Genomic DNA, 17,978 nt, shown 5'->3' with positions numbered 1-17,978 from the left:
AGCTTGAAAGCTTTTTATTTTAAAAATAAATGGCATTTCCTCCTCTATTTTCTTAATTGAAATAGACACTGAATCTAGGACACAGTGTACCAGTAGCATGAGAGTGGAGTATAAGTACATCCTTAGAAAAGCCTTGATCAATATTAGACTCTCAAGATTGACTGGAAAAAGGAAGCTTAAACATGGGCTTGGGAATTTTTTAAAATGTTTTTCTTTTTACCCATCAGCCTAAAAGATTAAGCTGGGAAATGCAGAATTTGGAGGAGAGAGGGAACTGGTAATTCCTTCATGCAGCTCCAACTGATGTCAAAGCTTCAAGGCAGCCTTCAAGGGGAAACTTGGAGAAATGCCTGGGGAATTTTCAAAGGCAGTAGGCAGCAGGTTAACAACCCTTCATGAGCCGAGACAGCAACTGGGCTTTTAAGCAACTTGCTGTATTTCAGCTATTATATTTGATAGTGTTTACAATAGAGTATTCAGGCTGCAGACAAGTAACCAATGGTGGAAACAAGAATAAATTTATCTGGGCACTTCCTCTGGGCCAAATCTGTAAGTTTTGTTACCTGTGCACAGCACACACACACAGCAGAAATTCACAAGATGCATGTGCTGTGTGTAGTTTTGTGTCCTATCACTGAAGGGAAATGTTACTCAGTGATTAAAGTAAAAGGAAGTGTATATAAGCAAAGTACAGCTCCTCACTCGTCCTTGGTTGATGCAGTGAGAGTTCCTCCTCCTCTTTCATTCTACTTTAAACTCTGATGTTGACATTCTGTTCTTCAGATACTGCACCTTTAAATATAGAGGCCTCTCCCTGGCAGCTGCAGGGTTAGCTAGGGGACAGACTGCCATTTTGCATTTCAGTTCAGTTGCAGAATGTCACAGAGGGAGTCACAGGGCTCTCCCGCCTTATGGTGACTTTATATTAGTTCTTTCTGTGCAGTTTCTAAACCTAAAATAAATGTCAGCTAGATTGAGAAATGCATGCTCTGTGTATGAGAAAATATAACAGGGAGGCCTCAGTAAATGATGAAAAATGGTTATTGCTGCTGAGCAGTGTATTCATACTTCCCTTCGTTGCTTGTGTATGTCATGTCACATGGGGCTAGAGCTTTCCTAGTCTTCCCAGCAGTTGCTGTGTGTTTTAGTAAAAGTGTTTCTACAGTTTTCCTGCAAAATCTACATTCCAGCTCTGAGTTTAATCAGATGCTTTACTTTCACATGCATACTATTTCACATGCTTTACTTTCACATGTATCTCATGTTGGCCCATGATGTGGGGGTGAGTAGGAGATGCACAGTTACTGTATATCCCAGGTCACACTGAATATGTACAGTGGTTGCACTTTAAAAGTTTCTGTCAGTTGAAAAGTTTTCGCTGCTTTTACTGGTGATCCCCAGTATGGGTATGATTTTCAAATGCACTCCGTATAGGTCTAACTCTGCTTTTTTTAAAGTCAATGATGAAATTCCCACTGATTTCAATGGCAGCCATGCTGACTTCTTCTGATCACTTCTGCCTACATGTACACAGTATGTACATCAACCTGGTAAGAACTTCAAAACCTGTAGAGACACTTTAAAAGTGCCACTGTACTTGATGTAACTTTACATCCTAGTCTATCTCATATTCATGCTCATTATTATGAAATGGCAAGCTTTTACTATGAAGTATTTCACATACAAGCTCAGATTTTCCCTGTGTTAGGGCAGCTTAGCCAAAGTACCTAGCCACAGGAAGGTCACTTCAATGTAGGGGGATCTGCCAGTGGTTTAAAACTGGCATAGCTGCTCTTAAACCGTCCCTCTCTCTGAAGCTGGCATAGGCAGTATGGCTGGGAGAAGGGGATTATGGTCCATGTGCCATGGCTCTTTCCGACTGCTATATCGGAGATGCTCCAATTATGTGAAGATTTTGCAAACATGAAGGATATATAGATGAAATGCATTCTTGGGACTGAGTTCTCCACTCCTGTATACTGGTGTGAATCAAGTGTAACTTCATTGAAGGGAATGGAATTACTTCAGTGTAAAACCAATATAAATGAGAGGAAAATTAGGCCCTTTGTGACAAAAATGCCCAAGTGGTGAGTAGTTTTGTTCAAAGCAAATCAGGAGATCATAGTTTGAATATTGCTTGAAAAAGAGTCCCAATATAGATTAGAATCACTATGTTTCTCTTTTCACCATGGTAATAATATATTGTATTTTTTTTTAGCCCTTTGGCTTCCTTTCTGCCTTCTTCCTCCTTGTACTATAGAACTAATACAGTGTCTGATGTACACTCGCCATTATAACTCTCTGTTGCTGTCAGGATGTACAACTCTGTCCACATATCTTTCAGGTGACACCATCATAGGACCTAATCACATCAGCCACACTATCAGAGGCTTGTTCACCTGAACATCTACCAATGTGATATATGTCATCATGTGCCAGCAATGCCCCTCTGCCATGTACATCGGCCAAACCGGACAGTCTCTACGTAAAGAATAAAGGGACACAAATCAGATGTCAAGACTTATAACATTCAAAAACCAGACGGAGAACACTTCAATCTCTCTGGTCACTCGATTACAGACCTAAAAGTGGCAATTCTTCAACAAAAAAATCTTCAAAAACAGACTCCAATGAGAGACTGCTGAATTGGAATTAATTTGCAAACTGGAAACCATTAAATTAGGCTTGAATAAAGATTGGGAGGGGATGGGTCATTACACAAACTAAAACTATTTCCCCATGCTTATTTTTCCCCCCTACTGTTACTCACACCTTCTTGTCAACTGTTGGAAATGGGCCATCTTGATTATCACTACAAAAGGTTTTTTTTCTCTTGCTGATAATAGCTCACCTTAACTGATCACTCTCGTTATATTTCCCCATGTTTATTCCCCGCCCCCCACACACACACACTGTTTCTCAGACGTTCTTGTCAACTGCTGGAAATGGCCCACCTTGATTATCACTACAAAAGGTTCTCCCCCCCCCCCCCCGCTCTCCTGCTGGTAATAGCTTACCAGCTTAAGTGATCATTCTGGTTACAGTGTGTATGGTAATACCCATTGTTTCATGTTCTCTGTGTATATAAACCTCCCCACTGTATTTTCCACTGTATGCATCCCATGAAGTGAGCTGTAGCTCATGAAAGCTTATGCTCAAATAAATTTGTTAATCTCTAAGGTGCTACAAGTCCTCCTTTTCTTTTCTCGTTATAGTGTGTATGGCAACACCCATTGTTTCGTATTCTCTGTGCATATATATCTTCCTACTGTATTTTCCACTGCATGCATCCGATGAAGTGGGTTTTAGCTCACGAAAGCTTATGCTCAAATAAATTTGTTAGTCTCTGAGGTGCCACAAGTACTCCTCGTTCTTTTTGCTGATACAGACTAACACTGCTACCACTCTGAAATTAATTTAATATTACTGTCCTTTGTCATTAAAATCTTCATTTAATACAAAGATTTTATTAAAAAATATTTTCTTTTAACACTTTTTCAGTAATGGTACTAATGAATCATTTTTGTTTTGGCCATATTCTCAAATGAATATAAAAAGTGAGGAACAAAAGATAGCCATGATAAATCAATCTCAAAGAAAACTTGATGTGGCAACAGAATCAATGCTTCTAGACAGGATATATTGCCCCTTCACTTCTGAAAGCAAAATGTGACTGAAGAGTAGATGGAAAATGTTTGCAATTGTGTGTTATGTTCTTACAGCAGTTCTCAAACTGTGGGTCAGGACCCCAAACCCCAACTTTTTAATGGGGTTGTCAGGGCTGGTATTATACTTGCTGGGGTCTGCGGCCAAAGCCCAAGCCAAAACTGAAGCCCAAGACCCCGCTCCCCGCCCAGGTCATGTAGTAATTTTTGTCACCAGAAGGGGGTCACAGTGCAATAAAGTGTGAGAACCCCTGAAACAAAGCATATGCCTCTCACACCTGTTACATCATGTATGCCAAGAGTAAAGTCCTAACTGTGCTGAGTAATTGTGCAGGGTGAGGGATGATGTGGAGGGAAAGCAGCAATTCTGTATGTGTTCCCCTCCACAGCTGCCTCTGGCCCCTCCAAGGCCACTACGCAGGAGCGAATTTCCATGCAGCTAAGAAAAGCTTGGCCAGAATGTGGGGAAGAAGTCATGGGACTGTTCACTGTGGATGTTCCCTTGTTAGTGAATTGTACTTTGCAATGATGTCATCTGATACAATAGTAAGGGCTCAGGCATTTTTATCACCATGTTGTCTAATCTTGCTTTGTGTTGTGTTAGATGACATGGTAGCAAAAAGGTCTGAATCCTGTCTACAGTATGACTTCCACTCTTACTACCTCTGATGGAGCTACACTAAAGGTGAATTATGGCTGCCAGTTTTCCTAGTTAGATGCACGAAAGAAGTAGGAAGAAATGTGACAGCAGCCTGTCTGACTCACAAAAGACCTTTCACCCTCCTCCCCACCCCCCGCCCAGCCACTGCTTGAACCAAAACCGATCAGAAGAAAAACTTACAAAAAGCAATGAAAAGGCAGTGAGATATACACCTAAACCACTGGAATAAGGATGACAAAGGATTAAGGAAACTCCCCTAGCCTCATTTGCATTGAAGATGGGACAAGGAAGCATCTCCATTAACATACAGAATGGAGAACAGAGATTCCAAGGCAAGAACCACATGAAACTCTGGGACCAGAAAAGCAGAGTAGCACTGCATCATGGGGGATCTCTGCTCCAGATGTTAATGATCCAACCCAGGCCTGCATACACCCAGCTCAGTAGCTATTCAGACCAATTCTAGTAATAAATCCTTTATTGGTATCCAAAATAGTGAAGCTCCCTAATTGCATTGTGAGCTCCCTCCAAGGAACACCGCCCATTGCCAGGAATGATCAGCTCCGATTGTTTAACCTGAACAAAACAACTTTGGTATACTCCCTTGAGCTAGCAGTTTACACATAAACAAATCTAGTGTTCTCCCTTGAACCATTGTTGTTTCTCTATAAAAAAACCGCTACCCATGCTCAAGTAAGTGTTCTGATACCTGGATCCAAAATCTGCAGCAGTTTCATTAGGACTTCATCTTCTCCTGACTGATCGTGTTGGAGGCTCTGTCTGTCTTCAGCACTCCGGACCCTCAGCTACCACCACTACCTGGCCCCCCAATCGATTCAAGCTTCACGGAGTGGTGAGAACCCAGCTCTCTCTCTCTCTCTCGGTATAGCCTTCTGACCCTGACTTGTGTGCTCAATTACAGTTTTCTAAACCTCACTTTTATAATCAAATTTAAGTTAGATTTAATATTATAACTGTTTTGTTTGTTTGGTTTCCCCTATGGTTATTACCTGGCAATAAATAACTTCCATGATTAAGCTGGTTGCTTCTGTCTCTCTCCCCCCAGCCCACCATCCCCCAGGTATTTTTTGGTTTTCTCATTCGCTCTGCAGCAATGCTTCTCGTACCTAAGCTAAAAGATTCCTGCAGCGCCCAAACATCCTGTGGGGTAATCAGATGGGTTACTACCAGAACAATTGTAACGTGAAAGTGGGGATAGGGACGTGCTGAACCTGGGACATATGAGGGTGGCAGATTGAAAGTGCTGCTTGACCCAGCCTGCTCAGGCGCACTGTATTCTGGAGTGGTGCCCAGGGCATATGAGGGTGACAGCTTGGAGGTACTGTTCGACCCAGCCTACTGAGTCCAGGGACATATAAGGGGTCAGCTTGGGAGTGCTGATTAACCCGGTCCTCTCAGACATGCTCTGTTAATATATATGTGTGTGTGTGTTTGTCTGATTCTGGGGCTGGAAGAACTCAGCCCTGGGGAACCGAGGTCCTGCAGGATAGCTCCATTGAGAGGGAACTTGCAGCAGGGAGAAGTAGAGCTCTGTATGGGAACACAAGTGACACAAGCAGTACATTGATAGAAGTACAGAAACCCTCCCACCCCCAGAAGAATAACCCTAATAAATGAGCATACCCCAAAGTAATGGGCAAAGCTGGTAACACTGATGATTTGAGATCATAAAGTTAAGGACATTATTTCAAAAGTAAAGTATATAGGAGGAAAGTTTGCATTTCTGTTTATTTGTCTTGGATCCGATAGGGCTTTAATAACATTGTGCATCAACTACGAGAAAGGGACCGAGAGACTTTTTCCATTGGACCATATGAACTGGAATCATAAACTCACTGAACATTAAATCTCACCAAATGAGGGTCAATCCATCCTCATCATCGTATCCACTCATTATACTCCACACCTGAACATAGCCATTATATGAACGTACCCTCAGATCTCAAAGTCTGTACTTTGACCCATCAACCTTTTACCCCCAATTGAGGATATTGCAGATTATGTATTCCTTACGCCATCCTATCTTAAACCAAACTTTGCACCCCTTGCTAATCTGTACGTTACTCCCTGATAACCAGAAACTTCTATGCTTAAACTCTCTACCTTTCACTTTTTTAAAAATCATCTTAATAATGGCAGGAGTCCATGCTGATGGAAAAGCCATGCTCACTTCTGTATTTTCACACCTTTATAGAATTGTCCCTACCTAATTTAGGATAAACTCTTCAGTACTTTCTCAATTCTTTCTCAGTTGAAAACTGAGATATTAAAGGTGTTTTACTAATGTAGTAATATCATTTCATCAGCCTATTGGTCCATACAACAAGTGTCCATGAGTAGTTATTATGAAATTGCACTAGTCCATTTAAGCTTTCCCTGTGGTTAACTTATGTAGTATGGAATGGGGCTCATAGCTGCAAAAGAGACTGAACAGAAAACTCTATTTTGCTTAGAAATTTAAAAAAGTAGAAATAATTTCTCATCATGAATTAACAGTGAAATGTATTTGAAAGTAGAACTTTTAATTGGATTCTCTGAGCCTATTTTTGATAGTAGCCCTCTTGCTTTCAAATAGGATTTATGATGCTGGATCTATGGAACTGAAAAGAAGCTTCTATGCTAGTTCAATAATCACAAAAAGAATAGGAGCATATCGGCATGTAAGCATTCCAAGATGCTTTGTGTCAATGTCCTCCAGACCCTCTCTTTCAAATGAAAGCAACTAACACTGAAAGTTTTGCTGCTTGAATATACACTGTTTCCTGAGGACTATACAGATAAATAAAAGGTAAAGACACATTGAAATGGATATAGAAGGTACATGTATCTTAGGGGTGTTCTTAGAACTTCAGTCAGCACAGAAAGGGGTTAGTCATATGTGTGGTGCTGGTGCTACATACACACAATGGCACCTTCAAAATTTGTACAGTTTTTTGCAAAACTTCTTTGAAACCAGGGGTGGTGACAAAACAGGTTATTTCCCCCAGGAAAAATTTCAACTTTTCTGCAAAACGTTGAAAACTTAAATATTTCTACCAACAATCAAAGTAATTTGATCAGGAAATCCTGCTGTGGGGATTGTTTGAGTTGTTGTTTGGATGCTTCATGTTCCCGTTTTTCTCTACAGGCTGGGGTCCCTGATCAGACAATATCGCCTGTGATACCCCACAGTCTTCTTCCCCCCGGTGAAGGGAGGTAGTGCATTATGGGAGTCTCATGATTGGGGTGCACAATGAGAACTGACCTCTGACTGCAGAGTCTGACCCATGGAGAATACAGAATACAGCAACTGAACTACAGTGCTGAGGAGGCACTGTGGTGGCATATCAGAATCAAAATATTTGTTTTTTTGGTGAAAATATTTCAGCTATTGTCCAAAAATCAAAATCTTTTTGGATCTAGGCTGGCCAGTTTTTTTGATAAAAATTGAAATCTGCTGTGGAAAGCAGAACTTTCTGATTTTTTGGGGGGGCAAAAATCCAATTTTCTGTGGAAAAACAGTTTTGATGAAACAGTTCTAGACCGTCCATATGTGAAACACAAGGACAGACAGGCCATTCAGCGGCTGCTTTTCTGGACTATGTTTTTGGAGGTGCACTGAGCATCCAGAATGCCCCGAAGAAGGTGTCCTATTTACAGGGAAAAATTAAACCTCTCTTGGACACTATCAGCTTAGTTTGTGCTCAGAACCGTGCTCGCCACTACTTATAGTGAAGTTCTTGAGTAAAACATCATCATGATGTTTTTCTTTTTAATGTCAATGAAAACGGTTTAAAAATGTTTACATATTGCCATGTAATCCTGTAAATGCAAATAGCGGGCCTGGGGCCAGTGCATGGGAAGCAGAAAATTGAAACCCACTGAGCTAAATTTCTTGGTCAGAACCGTGTAACATGCAAGATCAAACAAAAAAGGTAGGAGATTCTCTCTTTAGGGGGTGCGTTTTGCACCTTCCAGGGGGCCACGTTTCCAAGCTTTTCTCCACAGCCACTAGGGCTGGTCACTAAGCGCCCCTCAGCGGGGAAGACAGGCGGCAATGCCGCCCCGATCCCCTGACTCCGGGAGCTGGCGCTTTAAGGGAAGCACTCCGCCCCCCCACTACCAACCCCGGGGAGTCCCCGGCCCAGGGAAACCAGCAGCGGGAGCCCAGGCTGGGGGCTGGGTCCACAGGGGCGGGGCAGCCCGCAGGGGCAGTGCAGTGACCGCCCCGAAGCTGCAGGGGGCAGCCGAGAGCCGGCACTCCCCGGCCGGGCCCCGCCCCGATGCCATGACACCGCCCCCTGTGATGTCAGACGCAGGTCTCTAGGCAACAGAATCCCAAACAGCGCGTTCACGTTTCCTCTCCGCCTGGCAGCGCGAGCGGCCGGGCTCCGGGCAGCAACACCAGCCCCGGGGCGGCATCGGGCTCGAGACCGGCACGAGCATGGCGCTACCGCTCCTGCCCGGGAACTCCTTCAGCCGCAGCGTGAGTGACAGCGGCAGCCCCGCCCCCAGCCGTATCCTGTGCCCCGCTCCTAGCCCCCCCCGCCCCTAACAGCCCTGCATAGCCCCCCCCGCACTCCCCCCTCCCCTACATCTTGCACCGCTACCCCTCCTGTCCCCTTCCCACAGCAACCCTGTGCACGGCCCCGGCCCCGGCCCCTGCCCCTGCCCCAGCCACCCCCGGTGTCCCCCCAGCACCTCCCACCCTGCCCTCCTTGCATAGCTCTTGCGCCAGCAACCCTGCATAGCAACCCGCTCTAGCCCCTGGCAACCTCACATAGCTCCTCCCCTGCACCTGCACCTACCACCCTGCATCGCCCCCCTCCTGCACCACCTACTTGTACTCCCTTGCACCTAGCAACGCCTGCGCCGGAGCCCCTTGTATCTAGCAGTCCCACTCAGCCCCTTCACCTGTAGTGACCCATCACACCTACCCTTCACAGAGTCCCTACCCCTGACCCAGCACTCCTGGCATCTAGCAACTGCACAAGCGCCTCGGTCTGCATCAGAGCCCCATCTGCACTGCTTCTACCTTCTGCTACCCTGACACACCTCCTTGTTGCTCCCGCACATAGCAACCCCCCCTGCACCCCTCTCCTGGCACCTGCCCCATGAATGCAACAACCCCCAGATATTCTTTCTAATCAACCCCCACCTACCCACACACTCCCAACTCCCCCTTTGTTCCCTTCTATATGCTCCCTAGGTATCTCCCCAGCATACCATACTAATCTACCATGCAGGTGTTTGATACCTTTGTTTTCTCGTGTGCGGGGAAATAGGGGCAATGATACCTGGCTCCCTTGATTAAAAAAAAACTTTTGAGATCTACTGATGAAAAATGCTCTGAAAGAGCCAAGTGTTGTTGCTCCCCTGCAACATACTTTTCAAGTGCACCCTAAAGAACTCCAGGCTCCCCCCAATATTCCTCCACAACATACCCTTCAGCATTATCACTTCCAGTATGAAGAAAAGGAGTACTTGTGGCACCTTAGAGACTACAAATTTATTTGAGCATAAGCTTTCGGGAGCTACAGCTCACTTCATCGGATGCATGCATAGCCCCGATGAAGGCATGCATCCGATGAAGTGAGCTGTAGTTCATGATAGCTTATGCTCAAATAAATCGGTTAGTCTCTAAGGTGCCACAAGTACTCCTTTTCTTTTTGCGGATACAGACTAACACGGCTGCTACTCTGAAACTTCCAGCATTCTCTCAATATATAAAAGTATAGCTCTTGATTGAACTCAAGATGTGATTGCTTCACACTGTCTCTCTTATACTTATCATGTTCCTAGAAACCCATACATTTGAAATGATTGTGCTTATCCCAGGGGAGAAGGGAGTGTAAGTCTAATTTTCAGAAGATTGTTAAAACAAATGTTTATTGCCGACATCAGTGTTTGCAGTTGAGGAAATGTTGCTACAAACGTGGTCTTGCAGCAAGTGTAGATGAGGACAAACACAACTTGTCCATGTCTGTACTTGCAGGTAAACAATGTTTCAGTTATACCCATTGTCAGCAATAGGTATTTTTCTCTGTGTATATGAGGCTTTGTTTCCAATACACTTATCCTTTCTGGCCTTGTCTGCACTGGAGAATTATATACTGTGAGATTAAAATATTAGACTTGGCCCAGTGTAAGTGGTATACTACTACAGTGTCCACACTATCAATAATATTTCACTTGCACTTATCTCTGCATCCACACACAGCTGTAAAGTAAGCACATTGCCCTCAGGGTTCAGTGATGGGAAGAGTAATTATCATATACAAACTAGTTTTAGTGCTTCTCATGTTCATGAATACTGTAATATTGCAATATAGCATTGACTAAGAACAACTTTATTCAGACTTGTTTACAGTACGGCAAACAAAAAAAATATAAAGTATGCCTTTAAAACATTTGTAACTAATCTGGGACTTGGGGAAGAGAAGGGGGGAACTGACCTCTAGTGCATCAAAAAAAATTCCAACATAGGTATGTCATAGATGCTTTCTTCTGCTTCCATTGAAGTCCATGGGAAGACTCCTGTTGACTTATTTGGCAGCAGGATTGGGCTCCACAGTAGTTGTCACAAGCAGACTTAACTTAAATTCTGGAGTTTGCCACCTTCTCATTACACATTTATTGAGCAAAAGTAACATAGTGTTACATTTATAACATTTCTTCTTTTTGAGGGCTAAAGTAAAAAATTAATGTATTTAGCAAGCAAGGAAGAACTGAGTAACCAACTAGTAGTTTTTAGGACAATTTGAACTTTTTATATTTATGTAACAAAGGAAAATGGAGAGACAAATACACTGTTTAAAAAAAAATCAAAACCAGGACACTTCAGGGATAAACAAAGTTAAGAACGATAATACATCATTCATAGCTGACAACAGCATTATTTATATAGTTCCATAAGTTTTCATGGCTGTTTGTAAATATGTAGAAGGACAAGGTTCTTGCCATGAACTCTAAAATAAAAGAAAATAGAGTTTAGGCAGCCACCACTTTTTCAGATCTGTCCATTAAGAATGGGGAAATTTAAATAATAAATATGCTGAATAGCACAAATATTATCAAATATTTTTGAATATCAGTAGGTAAATACTCAGAAGTGATTGTGTCAAAATGAAGTTCAGGTTCAAAGGCTAGAGAGAGAGAGTTAAATCTTCATGAGAATATTCTACTCAGTCATGTGGCCTCAATTATCTATTTTGTAATCATTCTTCAGATATTTTAGCTGCTGGTTGTTATTGTTAGTTTGTGCTGTTCTTGGTGCCCTTTTCTCGGAGAAGAGTAGGAGGTGGGATGGGGGTGTAAATCTCACTCTAAAATTTTGTCATGAGCCACTTTATCTCAGCTACTACAGTTGGCCTACTGTGTTTTAATTTTGTAATGAACTGGCTGGTGTGTATATCAGATACTCTGGTGATGAGTGCATTCATAGGTGCTGGTGCACCCCCTGGCGTGAAGTGATTTCTATCATATACAGCAGGGGTGGCCAACCTGAGCCAGAATTTACCAATGTGCATTACCAAAGAGCCACAGTAACAAGTCAGCGGCTCCCCGTCAGCTCCCCCTACTGCTTCCAGTGTCTCCCACCTGCCAGAAGCACCTAACTCTTCATCCCTGTGCCTCCCACCTGCTGCAATCAGCTGTTTTGTGGTGTGCAGGAGGCTCGGGGGAAGGGTGGGGGGAGGAAGAGGAGCAAGGGCGTGGCAGACTCAGGGGAAGGGGTGGGGGTCTTGGGGGGAGGAGTGGAGCAGGGCTGGGGCCTGGGGAAGAGCCAGGGTTGAGCTGTGAGCACTTTGTAGCACATTGGAAAGTTGGTGCATGTAGGTCCAGTCCCGGAGTTGGTGCCTATGCAAGGAGCCGCATATTAACCTCTGAAGAGCCTCATGTGGCTCCGGAGCCACAGGGTGACCACCCCGATGTACAGGGTTTACAGTTTGATTCAAAGGCTCTCAGCACCCCTATGATACAAATAGTTCCAACAACGCGGGATGCATTAGAAATACCTACATAGATGTGTACCATCTCTATCCACTGGACGGAAGCAGAACTGCGCAATTTGGTGCTATACCTTCTTTCTAATAGAGGAGCTCCTTTTAGCTTAATCGGTAAAGGTCTCTTTCTTGGGGGAGAAATGTTAGGCGTTGTCTCTCTTGCTTCTGTGAGGTTTTGAACAGACTTTGAGAACCATGAAGGTTCTACTTTATCACAGATTAGATACAGTACTTGGCTTTATATACTAAAGGTCTAGATAAGGAATACATATATATATATATATATATATATATAATATGGTGTGTGTATGAATATAATATATACATAGTTAGAACTCATTGAATTATATATATGTGTACACATGCACATATATATAGTCCAGAGAGATCTAATTATATGCATCATTTTCAAAAATTAATTCACAGTTAGTACAGGACAGTACAGAACACAAGAGAGCCGGACGGTACCATGCTCACAGCACTAAGGTGGTCTTCCAATGCTATGCTTGCTGTAGTGTAGCGGTGATGCTTAATTTTGCTGAGAGGCATGTTTTTGGAGGTTGCTGCTTTTATATACTTTTATATACTATATACAGACTAACAAAAAGGTTTGGACCATTCCTGCCACAGCTGCCTTCCCTTCTCTTACCTTCACCATGAGAACAACAGGTGCAGAGCAGCAACAGCAGCAGTGTTCTGGATGTTTGGGGGGGGGGTTGCTGCTTTTATATACTGGAAAAAACAAAAACCACATTAGTTACTACTAGGAGCACTATCACCAGTGCTCCTAGCTCCATCTTTTGTTGAGAAATCTAGTTCCAGCAGTAGCACCTACAAAGCAAGAAGGATTAGTGGCTTTGTCCTTGCTATTCCTGTTAGCTCTTGGCTTATTTTTTTTTCTGCTGTTAATTCCATCATTGCGCTTCCTATTGCTGTTATCAACACTACTACAATGACCATTTTCTTCTGTTCCCACTGCTACTGTTATGCCAGTTACTATGCTTGTGTGAAGGGCGAGAAGAAGTGTGGATGGAGAGGTGAAAGTACCCATTTTATTTGATTTGTACATGCCTAATCAGGAAATTTGCCTGACTGGGATGTCTCTCAGGGGTACTGGTTGAGCTTTGGCAATTATTCTAGCTCAGGGGAGATGATGAATTTGTTAAAATTGGGGCTTGTAAAGTGATTTCATGATGCTTAGGTCTTTGTGTGTGTCTCAGTCTCCTTCTGGTTCTGTATTTGTCAAAATTTATCTACCAACAGCATTCAGTCTCTCCTTAGCTATGATGCATACAGAAAGGTTTCATCTCTGCTTGTTTCCTCTTTCCATATCAACTGTACACAATAGACTGCTAAGATGGACATCTCGCAGCTGCCCCTGTTGCTGGCACTTGGTAGGTAGCAGTCCCTGTCCCTGTCCTACTGTAAATAGTGCCTCCTTCCAACTTGGCAGCTTCCCTGAAAACAGTATTACTACTGAAATGGCTTATGCAGTTAGTGGCCATTCTGCTTAATTGGGACCAATGTCTAACCATTTGGGCATCCGAGTTAATTAGACTCAAGGATTATATATAAATCCTTATATATACACCTTATGAATACCTACAGATAGATTATTACAGTATCCACTTTAGTGCCCTCTTTTCACTGGATGAAACAGCAGAACTAACAGAAACCGTACAACTTTTGATGTTTCATTTGCTGCAGAGGGTAGGATGATTTCTGGTAGAAATGGATCAGGAGGCAGCAGAAGCTTGAAACATTCACTGCTTGCAAAGGGAAAAGGGAGGAACTCGTCTCCCTGCCCCCTCCTTCTTCTGCTTTTTCTTTTAAGGCACTTATCATGCTCCATTGAAAAACAGGGAAAAATATATTGTGCAATTCCGTTTTCCTGATCCTGCTAATGAGGCCAGGATTAATTAAGAACCAATGGTGTCTTAGTAGTAGTTACAGCAACAGGAAAAGTAAGCACAGCTTCAGGAGCAGGAAGTCTCAAAGGCCAACTAGCATTGCTATGGTTAATGTGGTGGTTGATTTTTTAATCCATGTAGAATGGCAGCATTTTGAGCTTCATATAGTCAGTGCCACACAAGAAGTAGGCATACACTTTGAGAATGCTGTTTGCTGGGACAGAAACTTGTGAAGCCTGATAACTATGATCCATCTGTTGAATCTTCTCTGTAATGGATGTCCCAATTTAGTGCATGAGAGGTATGCCCAAGTACAGCAAAAAGAATGCACAAGCTGTTTTGAGTCCAGAATGGGTAAGGAAAGTGGTGCGGTGGCATGCCTGGCACTATCTCCCTCTGTCATCCTACTCTCCTGCTGTTAGTACTGTCCCATCTGCCTCCATTCAAGGTAGCAGTACCATCACTTGTATTCTCTGTTCTCTTCTCCACTGGGGTTAAGGGCAAAACCCCCCCCCCAACCTAAATTGGTAGTAACAACATGAATGCCTATTATTTTTCCAATCATGCAGTGCTTTAATACCAAGATCAAGCACAGTTCCTCTCACCCCACCATACAGCAGATCACACAGCTGAGATGATGACAGTGGGCATGCAGCCCTTTTAAATTAGTGGGGTGAAGGGGAGAAAGCTGGCTTTTAGATGACCAATGGATTTTTGTTCCAAAAGTTTGAGATGCTATTGAGATGCATCTTTTCTCAAACAGTTCTGGGTGGTGCTTCTCAGAAGATCTGAAAGCGAGTTTACAGACCTGAGAAGAAGGTGTCTGTGGGGGAAGGTCTCATCTTCTGTGCCACTAATGATTGGAACAGCTCAAATTCCATGCATGCAACTCTGACTTCAACAGCTTACTGGAATTACCCTCGATGCTAATGTTGCTATTGTTACCATGACAATTGCTGCCTCAAGCATTCTCTGCTACTTCTCCAATGTTGCCAACCTCAAGAGATCAAAAGTTGGCCCCCCCAAAATCATGAGATTAAAAAAAAAATTATTACATTGTGTATGCCAGTGGTTTTCAAAGCCGGTCCACCGCTTGTTCAGGGAAAGACCCTGGCGGGCCGGACAGGTTTGTTTATCTGCTGTGTCCACAGGTTCGGCCGATCGCAGCTCCCGATGGCTGTGCTCAGTTCGCCTCTCCAGGCCAATGGGGGCTGCGGGAAGGGCGGCCAGCACGTCCCTTGGCCCGCGCTGCTTCCCGCAGCCCCCATTGGCCTGGAGTGGCGAACCGCGGCCAGTGGGAGCCGTGATCGGCCGAACCTGCGGATGCGGCAGGTAAACAAACCGGTCCAGCCCGCCAGGGGCTTTCCCTGAGCAAGCGGTGGACCGGCTTTGAGAACCACTGCTGTAAGGGGCATTTTGGGCTATCTTTTGATTTTTGAGCACCCCCGGCCCATCCCCAGTGTGTCTGTGACAGTTAGTGCTGCCTACTCTCCCAAATGTACTGGGTAAGAGGATTTTGGTCCCTGCTGTAGGAGCTCTCACCCCCACATCTGCATATCCCCTATGCAGTGATTAATTTTGTCCCTCCCAGCCTCACCTCTGGTCCTTATCTTCATTTCTCTTTTCCAGGCCTGTGGGGCGGGGGTCCTCTCTCCCTTCCAGGCTGTTGGGGCAGATCCATGGACTCTTCCCACCCCTCTGCCCCTTCCCAGGCTGGGTGCTGCAGGGGGAGGAGGCGGATCAGAGGCACTGTCCTGTCCATGTTTCTCACAGTGGGAGGAGGGAGTGGAGCTGCATTGAGCTGCTGGGCTTTTTGTCCCCTCCTTCCTTCACACCTCCTGAGAGTCCAGCAAGCAGAGGAATAAGGCTCTGCTGGCTTCCTGCAGGGCTGAACTTCACAAGGGGGCTGCAGCTTCTCACGTCATCATGAGACGAGCGTTGGCAACACTGTACTCTCCAGTCAGTGCTACCAGTACTAGTGCATCACTGTTTCTTCATGTGATTCTCCTCAACAAATACCACACTTCCCTAAACATATTGGATAATCTGCAGGAAGTCTTGGATGGATGGCTAGAAAATTGTCAACTTACATTTGGCTTCTTTGTTATAGCCAAAAGGTCTATTGGTGAGAGAAATTGCCAATAGATATTGTGGCAACTTCTGTTGCTTTGCTTATCCCTCAGTTTCCTGGTCATCCATTATTTCCAGAGAGAACATGAATGTCAGAGTGATGTCATTGCCACAGTGTATACCATATGTATTCACTTCCAGTGTTTGGTCAAAGCAACCAACAAACTATATGTGTAAAGAGACCTTTGTGCTTTTCTTCCTTTCTTACTTAAAGGAACTTGCTGGCACATACACACTGTTTGAAAAGTTTATTGTTCGCAGAACCTTTTAAGGTTAGTTTGCTTCTAATAATGATTCTGCATATAACCATTTTTAAGTGTTCTTTATGTAGAACCCTCTATGATTTTTGCAGCAGACAGTGGAAGGTTCTTGATGGAATTTAATTATTGGGCCATTTGGTTTTCATATAAAAAGATACATTTTCGGAAGAATTCCTATAGGAGCAAATCTTGATCACATAACAATTTAAGACACAACTAACCAAAATAAAAAACAGACAGAACAACGGGAAGGCTGTCTCAGGACAGGCTCGAGATACACAACACCTAGTTTTGAGAGCTGTTTTCCTTTACCTAGATAAAATACTTCCCTCACTTATTGTCCATGCTCTTGACAACTGCATTTTTCTCCCCAGCTATTGCTTCAGTAATAGAGGGGGGAAAAATAAGAAATATTAGATGTGCCCAAAGTGGTGCTATTCTGTAGAGCCCTTTGGTATAAATCAGCCATTTTTGCCTGCAAATTTCTCTTTTAAATTCAGCTTTATTATATTTATTTCCCATTTGAACTCAAATGTAGAAAGCTTTCTCCTGCTCTGTCTCCTCCACACCACCTTTCCCAGTTTGGTGAGGAGCTGCTAAGGTAAGAAAATAAGGAAACAGAACAAGAGAGCAGTTGACCAACATCGAAAAAAAAGATGGAGAATAAAAGTAGGAACCCGCAAACCTTTTACAAAGAAATTGCCGTACTGGATCAGAGCTGTGGTCCACCCGGTCTAGTGTCCCATTTCTGAAGGTAGCCAGCATCAGATGCTTCAAAGGAAGATGCACTGTGTTATAAAGGAGTACTTCTTTAGTTGCTTTCATTATGCTTCCTTGACCATGAACATGCTCCTTATACTCTTAAACAATACTTCACTTCCCACTGAAATTATGGGTGTACAGTCCTATTGCCAGAGGCAGGGAGAGAATGGAAAGAAGAGATCTATTCACCCTTCTACAGGCATAGGGGCAACTGCACACAAGAAGATGAGGGAGGACCAGTGGAGTAATTTTTGTCCAACAGTTGGACCGAACAAGGAGCTGGTTCCACAGATGAGCACAATTCCCCCTCTTCCCAAATCCCCTCACTAGTACTATGTCCTACATTTATACCATAAAAGTGTGTGTGTGTGTGTGTGTGTGTGTGTGTGTATGTGTGTGTGTTCATGCGTGCGCATCTACACATGATCAAATATATCAAGGATACAAATATCCCTATCTGTAAGATGGGCATTGAGAATTGACCAGCTGGATTGGTTCACTTGACTGGCAGTATTCTGGTTATGATATATTTTTAGAATTTCCATTTATATTAAAATTAATTTGAGGGAAGTTTTTAAGCTGTTGAT

At 43.6% G+C, this 17,978-nt stretch overlaps 1 protein-coding gene across 3 annotated transcripts in view; it reads left to right on the top strand.

Moving 5' to 3' along the window:
- EFHC2 (EF-hand domain containing 2) overlaps window positions 1–17,978 on the top strand; it is a 118,056-nt gene that overhangs the window by 14,021 nt on the left and 86,057 nt on the right. Inside the window, exon 1 of one of the 3 annotated variants that reach the window (XM_038415081.1) lies at window positions 8,593–8,812. The exons of 1 other annotated variant lie outside the window; for it this stretch is intronic. In XM_038415081.1, the coding sequence (XP_038271009.1) occupies window positions 8,771–8,812 (42 nt within the window). In that variant the 5' untranslated portion in view covers window positions 8,593–8,770. Of the gene's footprint in view, window positions 1–8,592; window positions 8,813–17,978 lie in introns of those variants that run through there. One more of the 3 variants, XM_038415061.1, reaches the window with a different exon arrangement.

Source organism: Dermochelys coriacea, chromosome 1 (genome assembly GCF_009764565.3).
Source record: "Dermochelys coriacea isolate rDerCor1 chromosome 1, rDerCor1.pri.v4, whole genome shotgun sequence".
NCBI classification, from domain to species: domain Eukaryota; kingdom Metazoa; phylum Chordata; order Testudines; family Dermochelyidae; genus Dermochelys; species Dermochelys coriacea.
This window is presented reverse-complemented; position numbering and strand designations above follow the sequence as displayed.